Consider the following 19,472-nt stretch of genomic DNA (forward strand, 5'->3'; position numbering starts at 1 on the left):
ACTATTAGCAGGTGCGTCAGATCTTGCATTGAGCAGGGCTACAAAGCTGCGGCCCTTCCAGTTCCTCGAGGTCTGACGGTGCACTCTACCAGAAACGCGGCCACTTCGGCTGCCTGGGCGACCCAAGCACCCTTGGAGATCTGTCGTGTGGCCACGTGGACATCTCCCATCTCCTTTCATCAGATACTACTGTCTGGATGTCTTTGCCTCGGCAACTGCAGCCTTCGGCAGACGGGTGCTTCAACGAGTGGTTCAACAGTCGGTGTGATGAGCCGGACAAGGACCCACTCGTGGACATGCAAGCTTTGGTATGTCCCATCCTGGGCTCTCGATGCAGCATGGAGGAGAATGGGCGTTGGTAGAAGTTACCCTGAACGCCCTTTCTATCTATGCTGTGAGAGAGCCCAGCCCCTTCCTTGATTCATCCGGAGAGGGTAAGTCATATTTCTGTATTCATTTGTGCTTTCAGAGACACCTTTCAGTCTGTCAAGTATCTTCGCCAAAGCTGGGGTCTCTCCCGGGGGGTGGCTTTTATATCTTAGTACAGACTCAGCTAAATGACATCATAGGAAGGAGTCAACCCATCCTGGGCTCTCTCGCAGCATAGATAGAAAGGGCATTCAGAGTAACTTCTACCAACGCCCAATCTAATTTTGGGGGAGTCAAACAGCTTAGATAGGGAGGTTGCCAAGAAGCAGAGTGTTTGGTACAATAGCAACAGTCCCAAGTGATTCCTAGAGCCCAACTTAATAAGTAGGGTCTCACAATTGGGGACATATGGAGCAGGGCCACTTCATAAGTATCTGTATATATTCTTTTGCCAAAACATCTTTCTCACCAAATGCATAGAAAACCATTTCTTCTCTTAATTTAATAAATATTCTTGCTCTTTCTTTTTGAAACTAAAAAAAATGAAACCTTATATAAAAGTCTATATCACGCAACTCTCCACAACGAGCTTTAACCAAGTGCCATAAATTGCAATCTATTGTTTCCAACTGGAATCTTGGAAGCATTCATTTTATCACTGTCTTCCTCAAAATTAGATAATGAAACTAAATCATATATATCACAAGAACTATACAGTTATCTCAAGTTATCTCTTATTTAAGCTAATTAAACTGCACTAATATTCTTGATCTCAGAGGAATAAAAATATCACTTTTAAAAAAAATCCCCAATGCAGATAGTATCAAAAGTGAAAGACATAAATTAAGCAACTTGCAGAACAGAAGAGCAAAGATTTTTCCCCACAATAAAGTGGTAAAACAATGAGGATTAAACATTCTGTTTTTAGCTCATGAATTTTAGTAAGTCATACTAATATTTTTTATCTTTTTGAAACCTTAAAGATTGTCCTTGAGAATCCAAAATAATAATAACAAAATTCTATCACCAATCACTTTTTTCAATTATGATCTTCCTACAATGATTAAGTCGTCAATCTGAAAGTCCACTTTTATTTTTTTATAAACAAATTTCACCTACCTGAGGAAAAGTACCTTTAAGAAGGCTCCATTTCAAATGGTATAAAATAAAATGGCTCATTCTGGAACACTATCTCTAACTCTGCTAACCTTGGATTAGACGGTGTTTTATAAAAATATTGGTATTCTGAATAGTTTCTCAAAATAAATTGTAGTTGTAAGAAAACTTACTGCATATGAGCCTTTTTATTCCTGTTAGGAGGAAGGTTATCATATCTGTGCCAGCTGAAAATTCCAGGCCATTTTCACTGTTTCTTTAGCATAAATGACTTCAGAAGGCGATAATGTTTAAATACCATCCCACCTTTTTATATACACTGCTCAAAAAAATAAAGGGAACACTTAAACAACACAATGGAACTCTAAGTCATTCACACTTCTGTGAAATCAAAATGTCCACTTAGGTAGCAACACTGATTGACAATCAATTTCACATGCTGTTGTGCAAATGGAATAGACAACAGGTGGAAAGCATAGGCAGTTAGCAAGACTTCCCTAATAAAGGAGTGGTTCTGCAGGTGGTGACCACAGACCACTTCTCAGTTCCTATGCTTTCTGGCTGATGGTTTGGTCACTTTTGAATGCTGGCAGTGCTTTCACTCTAGTGGTTGCATGAGACGGAGTCTACAACCCACACAAGTGGCTCAGGTAGTGCAGCTCATCCAGGATGGCACATCAATGCGAGTTGTGGCAAGAAGGTTTGCTGTGTCTGTCAGCGTAGTGTCCAGAGCATGGAGGCGCTACCAGGAGACAGGCCAGTACATCAGGAGATGTGGAGGAGGCTGTAGGAGGGCAACAACCCAGCATTAGGACCAGGGATCCTCAACCACCGGGCCGCGGACCGGTACCGGGCCGCGGACCGGTACCAGGCCGTGGAGCACTCTGTACCGGGCCACAAAGAAATGTTTTTTTAAAAAATGGCGGCTTTCTTCGCCTTCGGTGAATCCTGCTGGGATCGGGGATCAAGGACACAAATGAAAGAAGGGGAGGGAGGAAGCAACTGAAGCCTGTCCTGCTCTCTGGCTCAGCAGCTTCGGTTTCCTCCGCCTCGTTCCTCTCTCAGTCGCTCTCTCGCTGCTCCACCAGCCCAGGAAGAAACTGCTTCAAAGAAGCCGAGGGGGTGGCTTTTCCTGTGCCGCAGCTCCTCCGAGCGCCCGTTTACCCCACCGCCCGCCGCAGCGATTCAATCCACAGTGCTCCGTTCTGCCTGCCTGCCTGCCTTCTTCGTTTCGGAGCAGCTTCGGCTGAGAATAATAACTATTCGCCTCTTTTTATCAGCCGAAGCTTCTCCGAAACGAAGAAGGCAGGCAGGCAGGCAGAACGGAGCACTGTGGATTGAATGCCGCGGCGGGCGGGTGGGGGTAAACGGGCGCTCGGAGGAGCTGCGGCGAAAGGGAAAGCCACCCCCGGCTTCTTTGAAGCAGTTTCTTCCTGGGCTGGTGGAGCAGCGAGAGAGCGACTGAGAGAAGAATGAGGCAGACACCTGAGGGAGGGAGGGAGGGAGACACCTGAGGGATGGGGCTGAGGGAGGCAGGGCCGAGGCGCTCCCTGAACTTGGTGGTTTGCTGGCAGATGTTTTATTACCCGACTAGGTAACAACACCAGATGTTACCTAGTCAGGTAATGAAACGTCTGCAAGCAAACCACCAAACTCGGATTCTCCCCCGGTCCTTGAAAAAGTGTTTGTGCTGGTCCCTGGTACAAAAAAGTCCCTGGTACAAAAAAGGTTGGGGACCACTGATCAGGACACTACCTCTGCCTTTGTGCAAGGAGGGACAGGAGGAGCACTGCCAGAGCCCTGCAAAATGACTTCCAGTGGGCCACAAATGTGCATGTGGCTGCTCAAACGATCAGAAACAGACTCCATGAGGGTGGTATGAGGGCCCGACGTCCACAGGTGGGGGATGTGCTTACAGCCCAACACCATGCAGGACATTTGGCATTTGCCAGAGAACACCAAGATTGGCAAATTTGCCACTGGCGCCTGTGCTCTTCACAGATGAAAGCAGGTTCACACTGAGCACATGCGACAGCCGTGACAGAGTCTGGAGATGCCATAGAGAACGTTCTGCTGCCTGCAACATCCTCCAGCATGACCAGTTTGGCAGTGGGTCAGTAATGGTGTGGGGTGGCATTTCTTTTTTGGGGGGGGGGGGGGGGGGGGGGGGGGGGGGGGGGGGGGGGGGGGGGGGGGGGGGGGGGGGGGGGGGGGGGGAGGGGGCGGCACACCCCTCCATGTGCTCGCCAGAGGTAGCCTGACTGCCATTAGGTACCGAGATGAGATCCTCAGACCCCTTGTGAGACCATATGCTGGTGCAGTTGGCCCTGGGTTCCTCCTAATGCAACACAATGCTAGACCTCATGTGGCTGGAGTGTGTCAGCAGTTCTTGCAAGACGAAGGCATTGATGCTATGGACTGGCCCGCCCGTTCCCCAGACCTGAATCCAATTGAGCACATCTGGGACATCATGTCTCGCTCCATCCACCAATGCCACATCGCACCACAGACTGTCCAGGAGGTGGGTGTCGGGGGGAGATCCCTCAGGAGACCATCCTCCACCTCATCAGGAGCATGCCCAGGCATTGTAGGGAGGTCATATAGGCACGGTGAGGCCACACACACTACTGAGCCTCATTTTGACTTGTTTTAAGGACATTACATCAAAGTTGGATCAGCCTGTAGTGTTTTTCTCCACTTTAATTTTGAGTGTAACTCCAAATCCAGACCTCCATGGGTTGCTAAATTTGATTTCCATTGATAATTTTTGAGTGATTTTGTTGTCAGCACATTCAACTATGTAATGAACAAAGTATTTAATAAGAATATTTCATTCATTCAGATCTAGGATGTCTTATTTTTGTGTTCCCTTTATTTTTTTGAGCAGTGTACAATTCAAGGAGTATACTATTCCTTCCTCTTATTTTCCCCACAAGAGCAAAGCTGTGAGGTGAGGGGCAAGGGACTGGCCCAAAGTCATCTCAAATGTAAAAAAAAGCCTGAAGTTCAGACTCCTGATTTCTAAGCCAGCACCTTAGCTATTATACTAGACTGACTCTCTATACATGACTATTATAGCATAATCATTCAGATCAGTGATGGGATTCAAAATTTTTTACTACTGGTTCTGTGGGAGTGCCTTGGTGGGCATGGCAGGGGAAAGATACTGTAAAATCTCCAGTCAGAGGTGGTATTTGCTGGTTCTCCGAATTACTCAAAATTTCCGCTACCGGTTCTCCAGAACTGGTCAGAACCTGCTGAATACCACCTCTGATTCAGATGATCATTACGCTATTATTGTACGCTCATGAATTGCAATTGCTCCTTTAGGGAAAAAAAGTATTCATAGCCACAATCCCAATATTCCAGGCATGTTTCCTAAAATGGCCCAACTCTGAACAAGCTTCCGATCCTTCAAAACTTAATGTAAGATTTACATCAATGAGATATGCTGAGATTCTTTTTGAGCCCACAAACTTACTAAGGTATTGGAATGTTCTGACTGTACACGTTTTTACTGGTAACATATTTTGGCATTCTTAAATTTTAGTATATCACTGCCAGCTAGCAATTTCTTTTTCTTAAATGTTAACTGCTGAAATTGAGTTAAACAGGGTACTTTATGAAGCCTTTTTTTCACTCCTGCTGTTATTTCTTTTTTTAAGAGCCCAAATAGAATACACTAACCTCCACTGACGTGCACCTCATAAAGTGAATATTTTGGGGATGATAACATTCGCATATCTGGCCGGAATTTTTCTGCAAGTGTTTCTATCACATCCTGAGTTGTGGCAGTGCTAGACACACGAATACACTTTGTTGCAAAATTTCCAGCTGCTTTGTCTTGAAAATAAAATCTCATAACTCCATGGAATTCCAGATCCTGCAATGAAATAAACAGAGTCAATTTGATTCATTTTGATTAAAATAAGCTTAAATGTGATTAACTGCATTACACTAAGAAGAAAAAGTATATTAATACAGGGGTTATTCTATTTGTACTATATGTACAAGAATATTAAACTGGAAAACTTTCACAGTATAACAGGGAGAGAATAAACTAAAACTTCTTGGAGACTATCCTGTTTTAAATTTTAGTGTTTTTCATGTAAAGTATATTTAGATCTTTGAAGAACCAGTGGACATATAAATTATATAATACTGGCAAAAATTACTACTTTGACAGTGTCTAGAGATCATCTCCAGACGCATACATTTTACCACATTTCTTAATGCTTTCCAATTGTAGTGGTACTATAAAAAAAACAAATCCTTGGTCAAAATAAAAGTTGAAAAGTTAAATTTGAGAACTCTAAACATCAAAAAACCAGAACAATAAGCTATTATTGTTTTTAGCCTTGTATATTTTTACAAGAAATGTCTTTGTTATTTCATTTCCAGTGAGATCAATGTTTTAATTAGTGCTGATCACAGAAAGTTGGTGCATTTGGTCAAGTTAATTAATCATCCTAAAAGATACATGACTCCCATAAGCCACAAGTGAACAATCACTTGACAGAATGGGAGTTGGTGGAAACCTGGTAAACTTATTTGGGTATGAAAAAGTGAACAACCTGGTAGCCCTGGCTGTTTCCCAAATCCCTTGTTCCTAACCCTCATGAAGAAAAATTGGACTGTGAATAACACCGTTGTTCCTGTTGAACTTATGGAAAATTAGAAAAGTTGGAAGCTTTGCTCCAGGCTCAATGTGCCAGAATTTCTATTCTCTATGTTATTCTGCAAAATTAAGCATATATAATTCAGATTTCTCAAAATTAATACTTAAATTGTATTAATTTTAGGAAAATCACAGCATTACTATTTTAACAGCCTTATAAATTGTTTTCAATTTTTATAATTGCTTAATTTAAGCAGTCAAACTGATTGCCACTTTAAATTCTGACAAAACGTAATTCATATATGTGAACCAAATAGACTTTTTGTTGTAATAACATGCTATAACTAAGAGACTTTGATAATTTAATTTTACCTAAGCAATTAAGTGGTATAACAACCATGAACAAATCTCAAGCCCTTACTAGATTAAACTATTTTAATCAATAATCTTAACCAAATATTCAAGTATGTAAATAATGTTCATCAAATAATTATTTCACTTTTCCATATTAATGTAACCAAATTGATTTTTACTATGAGGGGCAGTCAGTTTTTAAAGCAATTATGTGGAATCTCAGGATTGGAACCAGGAGCACTGTAATAGCCTTAAGATAATAACTTCATGACATCTACCCAATCAATTATATCAGAGTATTTTAACCCAATGCAATATTTAGGCTAACAATGTAACATAATACATCTATTGACTGCAATTTGATGTGTACATAAATAATTTCATTCTCTACTTCTCCCAGCAGATTCTAAATTTGAGAAGTATTAACTACAGCAACAAATGCAACATAAAAATGCTTCAACAAATGTAACATAAACTGCAGTTGCATACTTTTAGGAACATTATCAATAGCTTTACTAAACAAAGCAACAACAAATAGAAGTTTTAAAACATTTTGTTCACCAAATGAAATGCTCATAGAGCTTTGAAGATGTTCTATATGGAAAAAGCAAAAGTGTTAGCAGTCCTTTTATAATAAAAACACTATAACAATTAGACAGACAGAAAGGTTACTGGTTAATTCAAACAAGCCCTCAACAAGCAACACTGTGACTGCTGTAGCTTGAAACAGAGAACTTAGAAAAAAATGCAGAAGAAACTTGATACTTTCTAGTAGCACTATCAAATTGAGATGCTCACGAAGGTACATTACATTGATACTTTCTTTTCCTAATGTTTGGGATTAATAATTTGCTCAAAAGTAAAATGGACCTGTTGTCAAGTACAATCCAATTTATTAATGAGCATGTACCTAGAAAGAAAGAAAAACCCACCTCAGCAATGACAGCCCGAACTTCTTGCTGAAAAGCAAGCAACAGCATTCAAAGATAAAAATGGGTACCCCTCAAATATTTAGATTCAGTAACAAAGATTCTTGAATTAAACAATCCCTAACCCTAATCCAGAATTGCCCACTCCATCCTGCTCCCAAATCAAGCAAGATTTCCACTCAACCCCTCCAAAAAGACAATCACATGGCCTATTTCTATGTACGTTATGTATGCAAATATTTATCAAAAATCACTCCAAAGATATAATAAGTACACAGAAACATATTTCCTATGGGTTAGCTATACTGGGAAGGGAAGAGAAAGGGGAAACAATAAAATAAAAAGTGACAAAAGTTCTATTTAGGTATTAGGAGATGCTTAAAATCCACTAGCCATCAACTCCCCTAAAAAAGTTAATTTTCAATGGTTTGCAGCCATTTTCACTTCCTTCTATTATGTGTTTTTAATACTAGTATCTCCTCAGCCAATATAAGACAACCCCCCTTCCCCTAATTCACAGGTAATTATGAAGATGGAGGAGAGCAAGCTTGTTTTGTTTAGCTAGGATTAGTATCTGGGTGAATGTACTTAGCATGGATTCCTTAGCACTCAAAGCTTACATGAAGAATAAAAACACTGAAATGCAGCAAAAGTAAAATTAGGTTTTCAGATACACTTAAAAACTAAAATAATAATAATAATAATAATTCAAAGACAATATGAAGTTAACAATGCTAATAATTCCATGTCATTCCTATCAGTGAAATGACATCAGTAAAACTATTATATGAACTACCATTTTAGAGAAATACAAAGTTTTCCCTATTATTTTGTTTTGCTAAATTGTAACATTTCAAGTTTGGGATATTTACCTTCAAAACTAATTTTACAGTTTTCTGAATAACAGAGCTTACTAAAACTGTAATTTTATAGTATATATATATGGAAATAGCTTTTCTGCTTTTAAAAAAAAAGCTGTTTTAATTCTACAAAGCCACTTCTCGGGTGATTCTAGCAGATACACTGTAAGCACAGTTAAAAGAAGTTAATGCATATATTCTTCATTGAACAAATTTCTCTCATTATAATTTTGTAAAATACATTTACAATAATCTGCAAGTATTTTTAAAAAATATTTATGTCATAAAATATTTTATAAAATTTGCAAATTTCAATTCCAGCTAGTCATGTGTCCCAGATTTTGGACACATTTTGTAGATTAGACCATTTGAGGTTCCTTGGTTCAAAGGGTTTTGTCCAAGTTGCACTGTTTTACCTAGTTAAATAAATGTTACAGGAAAGAGAGTGTTAATATATATATAATAGATATATTTAATATATACAGTAGATAAATGCGCACAATGCATTAATAAAGCATCTCTTTTTTGGTAATTTCTATGCATCATCTAAGTCATCAGGATCAGCCTAGGGAAATGAAGGTGAGCTAAATGAAGAACAATAACTAAACTGAAACTCAGTAAATTAGAGGCATTGTGAATGGCTGAGTTTCATTCAATAATTAGGAAAGTAATTAGGGAAGGAAGGCTGTACAATGCTTTGCATTCAAAGAGGAGAGAGGTCTCTGAAGCTCATGGAGCACACCCCTCATATTTAGTTCCTTAAATATCAGGTGCATCTTTTTCCAGGTTTGGGGGGGGGGATCTCACTTGGCCTAAAGAACTGCTGATAATATGAGCACACCCCTCATATTTAGTTCCTTAAATATCAGGTGCATCTTTTTCCAGGTTTGGAGGGGGGGATCTCACTTGGCCTAAAGAACTGCTGATAATACACCGTTTGCCTTCAAATTGGAAGCTCTACACAAGTATGGAGAGAATGTACTTTTTATATAACAGAACAGGGTCATGATCTGCTGGTATTTAGAGACTAGCTGTAGGAAATCTACATTGCTATAAGGTCCTGTTTAGGACCCTACTGCCCTATTTTTCATGTACCTCCCACCAAATTTCTGTATGGTGACATGAGAAAGGACATTCTTGGTACACATGACCAGGTAAGAGAATGCTCTCCGATTGAGTTACAGCTGACACCATTTTCATTTGATGCTGGTGTTCCACATCACATAATTTCAAGATATTTATGTTTTTAGAAATTTTAACCCTTATCGTAATTAAAGGGAAACTGGGGTTTAAATGAATGTAATCCCAATGTAAGTTTTTTTCCAAAAATAAAGATCAGGATATAAATGTTATGATTAGAATTTGAAAAGTTGATCCCAGTTTTCCACTGGTTTCATTTAAATACTATGTATAAAACCCATTACACTAACTTATCAATTCCATTGATAGAAGCAAATCAGATGCAGAAATATTAAAAGAGATTATTTGTTAAAGGATTATTTTACCAATGACTCTAGGTAGTAATAGTTGTATAATTCTTATTGCACACTGAAGAACTACTAATGAAATGGCAATCCTGAAGAACAATTTGATAGGACATTTCTAACAGGAAAAAAAACACTGCTGTTGAATAAAGATGTATTTATTCCAAAGGTTTCTATGAAACTTTTTTTCCAAATAATTTTATTAAGAATAATTCATGTAAATAACATAAGTCAATACAAACTACACAAAATGTAAATATAAAATACAAAAGGGGAATTGGGAGGTGAAACAGGAAAAGAAAGAAAAGAAAGCAGAGGTATGGTAACTTCTTTTTTTCATCCCAGTAGGTAAAAACAAATTTAATAGTTTATCACCATCTCTAAATAAAACATAATCCCTCTTCTCAAAACTTATCTCTTAGGTAAGGAAAATCAAATCAAATGCTGCATCAGTCAATCTTTATCAGCAAAATCCAGTGAAGATAGGTTGTCTATGGTACTTAATAGCTTTAAATAATATGAATTCTAGCCATATAAATAACACTCACTATTTCATATGAAATGTATGCCAACTGATTTCAATAGAATTAAGTAAGAAATAAACAATTTTGTGTTCATGGGCTTAAATACGCCCACCAATACTATTCCAATGTAGTGCACCTACCCGACTAGGGGGGAAAGAAAAAAGAAGAAATGTAATAAGCACTCTGTATACACTGTGGTAAAGTTGGAAGCTAGACTTTGTCCACCACAAAAGTCCTACATTGTCCATCAAATAATACATATTTTTTAAAGAATACTCACAATATGTCCTCAAAATTCCAGTTGTACAACTAACTGTGATTCTTTTTAGTAGATCTAACTTCACAATTACTTATCATTTGAGGAACTATCACACAAAACGTTCAGATACAGTAATTATTTGTTATGATACAAATAATGTTTACTGACATATTTAATCGATAAAGCTTCAGAATACACACAGCGTATTAACTACGGTGATAAAACATTCTGAGTTGGAGGGCAATGGAGCAATGGTGGTATTCTACTGGTTCGGCCCGGTTCTGCCAAGCCAGTAGCGGCGATGAGCAGCGGAGACCGAACTGGTTCTCTCCACCTCTCTGCTGTTAGGCCCACCCTCTTGCCCAGGCTCCCATACTCATCTTTATCCTCTGAATTTGAAGCGCAGCTGCTTTGCGCTGCACAGCAGTGTTCCGCAGCAGTTCTGAAGCTACCGGGAGAGTGCAGGCTTGCAGGAGGTGAGTTAGAATGCCTCTGCACCTGCGCAAATGCCTCTGCGCCTGCGTAAAGTACGTGTTTGGCACACGCACGCAAAATGTGTGCATGCGTGCAAAACGTGCCCATCAAGTCACGCCCACCAAACCAGTGGTGACAATATTTGAATCCCACCACTGCAGTGGAGAGTATTTTTTAAATTTTGCATACCTGTATAAAGCCAGATATGAATCCCATCCAATCTCACATGTGATCCTTACACATTTTGACCTCTAATTCTATCCACTGCTGTAATATTTTTCCATAATACATTGTATATGTATTACAAGAGCTGTGGTGCAGTGATTAGATTGCAGTAGTGCAGGCTGCTGACTGTTGGCTGCCTGCAATTGGCAGTTCAACTCACACTAGGCTCAAGGTTGACTCAGCCTTCCATCCTTTCAAGGTCGGTAAAATGACAACCCAGATTGTTGGGGGCAATATGCTGACTTTGTAAACCACTTAGAGAGGGCTGTAAAGTACTGTAAAGCAGTATATAAGTCTAAGTGCTGTTGCTATTGCTATATTTTGGCAAGAAAACTGAATTCATGTTTATACTAGTTCTAGTGGAAACAATAATATTCAACTTTCATAAAATGATGTTTACATATTTCAATTCAAAAAGGCTACATCATTTATTTTGCTTATTCATTTAATACTGTATATATGGTCAATTTCCTCATGCAATAAACTGATATCTGTCTTTTTGTAAATTGCAATCAACTAAAACTTGACATGGCAAAGAATATTACTATGTTCAATTAAATAAAATTTAAAAATAATATTTCAGAAGCCCTGTCAATATATTTACCATCTTTAGAATTCCCTTGCTTTCCTCTTTTTGCAAACTCCCATAAATATCTTAATGAGATTTCTTGGCAATGAATTTAGACAGTTCAAAGTTTTCACACTGAACACTCAGAACAAAACAATGCCACATATCTGCCCTTTCTATTTTACATATCACTTCTTTCAGTCAACTCTTGTATATAATGTGAGTCATAAATTACCAATTAAATCTTTAGACTGTCAGTCTGGATCAGTCCACAATTACATTTCAAATATGTTCTTTTACATAAATTGCAAGTAATATCAGTAAGAAAATGGCAGTGTCAGACGTGCCCCTACAATTATTACAAATGCTGCCACAACATGTCCTTGACTGACAACGTATTAATACAAGATCATTTACAATTTATTCCTGTATATATTAAGATCTACAGATTATTTAATTAATCATATAGTCTTTAAGGAATCTTTATCCCTACAACTATGTGCATCAGTCTACAGCCCTCCTGTCCTTAATGAGGCAACATCCCAGTCCTAAAACGCCAATCAAATACATTTCTCATCAAAAGCTTCACTTGGACATAAAGTTTGAGTTTAAGAAACACAATTATAGTTCCTTCTATTTTCGGTCAATCGTATTGCCCTTGCTTATGGTACTTTTTCTCTGTTTTGTTGTTGCCTGATGAAAACTGAAAAGGATGTTGGCTTTCTATCCAACCCACAATGGCAGGCTGAAAGTATCTTTTTCCAATATATATCTAGCTGCCAACACATCCCTCGTGCTACTGCTGAATGCCTGTTATAGTAGTAATGCTACTTAGCAACAGCAATAGCACTTAAGACTTATATACCACCTTTACATCACTCTCTGAGCCATTTACAACATTCAGCATATATTGCCCCCCAAAATCTGAGCCCTCATTTTACTGACCCTGGAAGGATGGAAGGATGAATCAACCTTGAGCCTATCAGGATCGAATTGCTCTTACTAGGCAGAGTTTGACTGCAATACTGCATTCTAACCGCTGTGCCACCACACAGCCATTAGAATGCAGTATATAAATGGATATGGAATTCCTGTCCTTGACTACCGAAATCACAGAAAATGTTTGTCAGCTATGAGGGTTATCTAATGCTGAAATGCTGCTTAATTTGACAGGCTAACCTGTTTAACAGCAAGCCCTCTCTTGCTGAAAACTTTCTGAAAGAGAACTCAAATTTTATTTTGATCTTCTACCCTTAGGCTGTTTGGGGAAATGAAGACTGGCCATGAAAGCCAATTGGGTGACCTTGGGTTAGTCAGTTTGGTCTAATGGTTAAGGCACTAGGCTAGAAAGTGGGAGACTATAAGTTCAAGTCCTACCTTAGTCATGAAAACCAGCTGTGTGATCTTGAGTCAGTCACTCTCTTTCAGCCCAGCTCACCTCACAGGGTTGTGAAGAAAATAGGAGGAGGAAGGTGTGTTGGATATTTGTTTGAGTTATTTGTAAAAATAATTTTAAAAGGCAGGATACAAATAAACAAACAAACAAACAACTGAAAGTGAACTATGTATGAAATTCTGCTGCTGGCATAAAAAAATCCCAAATTAGCTACAGCTCTGCATGAGGGAAGACGAGCAATTCCAACTCCTTCTGCTAGCATAGTCTACATGTCTATTTAGAACAATAATTATCAAAGAGTAGATAGCAAAGGTCTACCATATGATTCTCTGCAGCCTCTTGACATTCACAGATCAAAACATGCTTTCTGCCCAAGTCACACTCAAACATCAATTAGCTGATATGTCAGTGTTCTACCTTTCTGCATGCAGCAGCAATAGATGGCTCATGAGAAGGAAACAGGACTGAAAACTAGTTCCCCATTGATAGGTCAAACAGTAAAAGGAAATAGGTTTCAATTATAGTTACGGACTGTGAGCCTCAATATTAAGTGAACTAGAACTTTATATATGAAACACAAAAAGAAAAGCACAGTTAAAAATATAGTAAAATGGAATATCATTGGGCTTCTAGTTCTTTGAGTCTCAGAGATTTTTACTGAAGAACATATAGCAAGTTTATGCTAAGAATTATTATTATGGCATGAAGTGCAAAAAAGTTAAATAGTCTTTTTCTTTTGGTTAAAATTTAGTTTAAAAAGACCATTACAATGGAAGGAATGAGAAGGCATATACAAATGTAATTATAATCATTATGTCAACAAATAAAAAAAACCATGCTTACAAAAATGAAAATATTGGGATAGGGTATATACTGTATGTAGCCTTCAACTTATGACCTGTCTTTTCACAATTCATAGTCATGACTGCCTTGGAGTGGGTGCTTTACAGCCCATAAAGCACTTCTGGGCATCATAAAACATTGTGCCAGTTCTCCTTTACACACACACACACACACACACACACTCATATGGCCACATTTCCAGCACTTAGCAACCTGTTTGCATTTATAATGGGCTGTCTAGTGCCCTGTGATCATGTGATCACCATCTTCTGTGCCAGTTTCCCCAGAACGTCAATGGGGAAGTCGAAAGGGAAAGTTGCAAGCAGAGGGGACAAAGGATTAGAGTTCCATTCCCCCAGCATGCCAAGGAATTTCTTCCCCACTCCATACAGGGAGAAGTAATCTTTCCATGCGCTGGAAGAATGGATCTCAAATCTGGCAAAAACACTACTGTGGTTTTTTTTCCCCCTGTAAGCTTTTTCCCTAACATTAAATGGATCTTTTACTCTTCATCCTTCTTGTAACTTAAAACAATATATATAAATATATATATATATTTTGGATAATAGATGAATGATAGTGTTCTTCTATATGAAAAAACTTCTTTAAAAGTGCAATGTTGTTTAGTTTTCTGTAAGTTTTCTCAAGACTAAAATATTATGTTTATTGCCTTTCTTCTCAGTTTTTGGTCTTCACTCTTTTAACCATTTTCTCTAAAATTGTTCCTACTGGAATACTGGGTACGATATTTGATATGGGCCCTGACCAGTAGCACTGGTAAGAATAAACATTAAATACAGAGTTCTGCTTTCCTGTTATCTTGTGCCTTACAATCTTGTGAATGTAAAACAATCTGAAAAAGAAAGTATGATAAATCTGTTGCTTGAAATTGCTAAGCAGGAAGAGTGGTAGTCCATACTGAATGCTATCTGCCATCCAGCTTATAAAAACATATAGCTAGAGCAGGGGTGTCAAACTCAAGGCCTGTGGGCTGGATCCGGCCCATGGGGACGGGCCAGAAATAGCAAAGGACTGTCCCATGGTGCCTCTGCTAGCAAAAATGGGGCACAGAGGACCGCGTGCAGCTCCCATGCGCCCCATTTTCTGCCATCCATGCACATCCCCCAATTTTGGTGCACCATTTTGGCCGGCAGAGTGCTACAGGAGGCATTGGTCCCATCCTCCACCCCCCACCTGGCTGGCCAGTCCTAGAGGAGAACTACAGTGCTGATCTGGTCCTCAAAGAAATCCAGTTTGACACTCCTGAGCTAGAGGATGAAAATCTAAACATTTTTAAAAGTACAGGAAACAATGGAGTATATTTATTAAGATTTCTGCCTATCTGCCTTTTTCTTTTTCAAACAGGTATATTTATTCTTAAGAATATTGAGATTAGTTCTTTTGTTCTAGTTTTACATATAGAGAAGTTGTTTCAGGAGTAGAAAATATAAGGCCATCCAAATATTATTCAACTACTACTCTTATCCAGCATGTCTAATATGAGGTAAAAGTTGTATTTCAATAATATATAGGAAGTTATACTTTCCTTTCACTTGTTTTAAAAAAATCATTAGCCTTGTTCTGAGTCAATTATCTTTCTTGTAAAAATATAAATTCAATTTATCAATGAACATCCTAATAAATTCTTTGTAAGTTTTAATTTCAACTTCTATAATTATAATATATAATTATGCTTTCTAGAACATAATAAGAATTTATAGAAGAAAATCTACGAAGAAAAACATCTATACAAAGAACAAAATTTGGAATACTTGAAAATCTCTATGTGAAATATAAAAGCTTGACTTTTGATTTTTGTAAAATGAATAATTCAGCACCATTCAGTATTTAATTGCGAAGCCCTTTTGAAAGTAGCTTGCATATTTTGTTAGTTAAGAAAGCACTGTGCTATGTCACTAATAGTACAACACTGGGAGTAGGTAACAGTAAATAGCACCCCACATATTGTTGATCTACAACGGTGACCAATCCAACAAGTATAACTAAAATGCTGGAAGTTGCAGTTCAGCAACATTCAGAATGCCACACATTGCCTACACTGTATTATGTTTTTCAAAATGTACATTCACTGTCTGTAATAAATAAAAATGCTGGAGGATGAAGGTCAAGTGAATTGTAATAGATAGGACAGAACTGCTGGGGGAAGAGAAAGATTAGGTAAAAGCAAGATATGCCATAGAGAACCTGTGCTTTAGAGCTCTTATTAGGTGTGGCATATTGCAAGGGATTCAGAAGCATACATTCTTTGCCAGGGAGTCTCTCCTATGAGACTTCAGGTAGTCTTCGAATTACAACCATTCCTTTAGTGACCGTTCAGTTACAATAGCAATGAAAAAAGTGACTTATGCCCGTTTTTCACACAACCGTTGCAGCACCCTAGTGGTCAGGTGATCAAATTTCAGATGCTTGACAACTGACTCATATTTATGATGGTTGCAGTGTCCTAGGGTCAGGTGATCACATTTTACGACATCCTGACAAGCAAAGTCAATGGGGGAGCCAGATTCACTGAAGTTGTTACAATGTTAACAACTGAAGTGATTCCATTAACAACTGTGGAAAGAAAGGTCACAAAATAGGGTAAAATTCACTTAACAATTGTCTCATTTAGTAAGATAAATTTTGGCTTAATTGTAGTTGTAAGTCAAGGATTAAAATAAGATCCTCATTCTTGCTCTTAATATTCATAAAAGTTACTAATCCTTGCCTGTTTAAGTAGACATCTGGAGATGGAAAAGGTATTGAAATATGTACAGTACTTAGGACTTTTTGTGTGTGTGTGTGTGTGTGTGTGTGTGTTGTTCAAGATATTATTGTCAATAAGTGCATATTGTTTAAATGCACTTATAATAAATAAAAAATATGGCCGAGGAACATAATTTATACATGCATAATTAAATGAGGTACAAACAGAAATGAAGTCATGAAGTCTGTGTAAGACAGAGAATAGGAAATAACTTGGTTACCATGACAATACAGGTGTTTCTCCACTTTCATGTTAAAGAAAACAAGTTCAGCATGGCTTAAGTTTAAGCAAATTCCATTAGATAAAATGTTCAAATGGTTATATGTTGCTAAGTGAATTCTTTTTAAAATACAAGCATGCAAAGACCACTACAGTCTAAAGAATGGTGGCCAGTGTACAGACGTAATCTAATATATCCGATGCATCAGGTAAGCACTTGGCAATACAAATGTACAAGGTGACTATACTGGAGAATTAAAAGCATTGTTCTGCTCTACAAAAGCAAAACAAACTCAAATTGCACAAATATTGGAGTTTCAGGGAAAAGGTAACCAAGAAACATAAAGAATTATTTTGTTTACTGAAGTGCATCATTAAATGTTGTTTTTAATAAGAACTTAAGTTATCCAAAGAATGCACTCTTCCCTGTGGTATTTCCTCAATGACAATTTATGTACCTGTGCCAAATTTGTTAACTTGAAAAATACATTTTGAGCAGGCATTATTACAATAAAATTTGAATTGCTAATCTAAAACACAGTTTTCTGTTTGTAAACTGAAAGCTCTAAGCGTCATATAAGTGAGGAAAAAATAAACAATGCACACATAACTAATCTGTATTTAAAATAAACTAACAAGTATTTTCCTCCAAAACAACCAGTTTCAGCTGTCTATATCCTTACTTAAAAAACTTTGGAGAAATAAATATAATTTAAATACTAACTAAATAGATCACATAGACTGATATACAAGAACATTTGCTTTTTTGAAGCTGACCTATTTATTAAAAAAGGAAATCTAACATATTAGATATTAATCAGAAAGCTTTCATTAACAATTTAGGACCAATCACACTCAAATGCAAATTTCATTTGTTATCTTTGGAACAGGCACGTGACAAATCTCTACCCAATAAGCAGGCATCATAGTCCTGTTTTGCCCAAGGAAAAAACAGCTTTCAAAATTATTGACTACATCATTTCTCATATCAGACTTGTACACACTCACAACTAGTTAAATATATAACAGCACCAGCATTTAACTGTGGCTTTAAAATTATTTTTAAAGTTTTTCAATTTAAACAGAAATTTAATAAAAATTTATCCATGCAGTTTTCCAATAAAACATTTTTTCAATATTTTGAAAGAACCACTTAAAATTAACTTCAAAAATACAGTATATTTAAACAAATTAGTCTATATATTAGGGATAATATTTTGAACACATTAAATGTTTTCAGTGTTTATCTCTACACACAAATAATCAGTACAGAAATCAATTGGTTATCAAAATTTATTTTAAAAATAAATGTACAATATGAAACTGTCTTTTAAGTGTCTAAAAGATCCTGATATACTTTCTACTGATCCTGAGATTTCTAAAAAGGAATAACAGCCCTATTATGTGCACTTTCTTAAATTGTACTTCTATGGAAATTAGAACGCAGGGCTTTGCAAGGGTGGTAATATTGGGGCTCAGCCAGGAAATAGTCTTCAAATTACAACATTATGTTTAGTGACCTTTCAAAGTTACAGTAGCACTGAAAAGTGACTTATGTGGTAGTTTTTCACACTTACAACCATTGCAGCGTATCCTTGGTCACATGATTAAAATTCAGGTGCTTGGCAACTGACTCATATTTATGACTGTTGCAATGTCCTGGGGTCATGTGATCCCCTTTTGCAACCTTCTGACAAGCAAAGTCAATGGGGAAGCCAGATTCACTTAACAGCCGTGTTACTAACTTAACTGCAGCGATTCACTTAACAACTGTGGCAAGAAAAGTCGTAAAACGGGGCAAAAGTCCCTTAACAAATGTCTCACTTAGCAACAGAAATTGTGATCGTAAGTCGAGGACTACCTGTATTGGGGAAAAAGTGCAAGGGAAGGGAGTCAGGAAGTAGTTGGGGAAACCACTGAAAGGAAACACAAGGCTGATCCGGGGATTGCAGTGGCTGGACAAGGCCTGTAACAGGAACGGCAATGCCTCCAAAGCGAAGGAAGGTGGGGGGGACGGGACACATGGGGAATTGGGGGGAAGGGGGCGGGTGCCTGGAGAATCACGACCACGGGGGTCGGTGGGGGAAGTGGTAAAGCCAAGGCACGGCGTCCTTCTGTTTACAAACCGAAATCTTTTCCTCGCCGGGTGGAAATGACGACGGCTGGCAATTTTGCAAGCATTAAAAACCTGGGGTCAGGTACAAGTAGATTTATTCCCTGCCGAGAACTACCGAGGCCCTCGTAGAGGCCGGTCACTTTCTAATCAAAAAAGGTAACGCCAGCAAAATCCAGATACTCTCTCTCTCTCCACTCCACCACCACCACCACCCCAACTCCATCCCTCCTGCACCCCAACCCGCCGGCACAATCAATGTACGCGAAGGAAAAGGGGATCTCTTTCCCGGGAAGACGCCGGGTCTCTCACCTCGGGAAGGGGCGGAGTTTCCCCTCGGCGAGGATGGAGGCG

General features: G+C 38.2%; 1 protein-coding gene across 39 annotated transcripts in view; it reads right to left on the minus strand.

The window, feature by feature from the left end:
- The window catches only part of AFDN (afadin, adherens junction formation factor), a 99,277-nt gene that overhangs the window by 79,174 nt on the left and 631 nt on the right, over window positions 1–19,472 (minus strand). For 38 of the 39 annotated variants that reach the window (XM_087968824.1, XM_087968775.1, XM_087968681.1 and 35 more), the window contains exon 2: window positions 5,173–5,368. In XM_087968824.1, coding sequence (XP_087824950.1) covers window positions 5,173–5,368 — 196 coding nt within the window. Of the gene's footprint in view, window positions 1–5,172; window positions 5,369–19,430; window positions 19,452–19,472 lie in introns of those variants that run through there. The other variant, XM_087968595.1, reaches the window with a different exon arrangement.

The sequence above is a fragment of the Notechis scutatus genome, chromosome 1 (assembly GCF_049901735.1).
Source record: "Notechis scutatus isolate UNSWTSFEM ecotype Mainland chromosome 1, rNotScu1.2, whole genome shotgun sequence".
NCBI lineage: Eukaryota > Metazoa > Chordata > Lepidosauria > Squamata > Elapidae > Notechis > Notechis scutatus.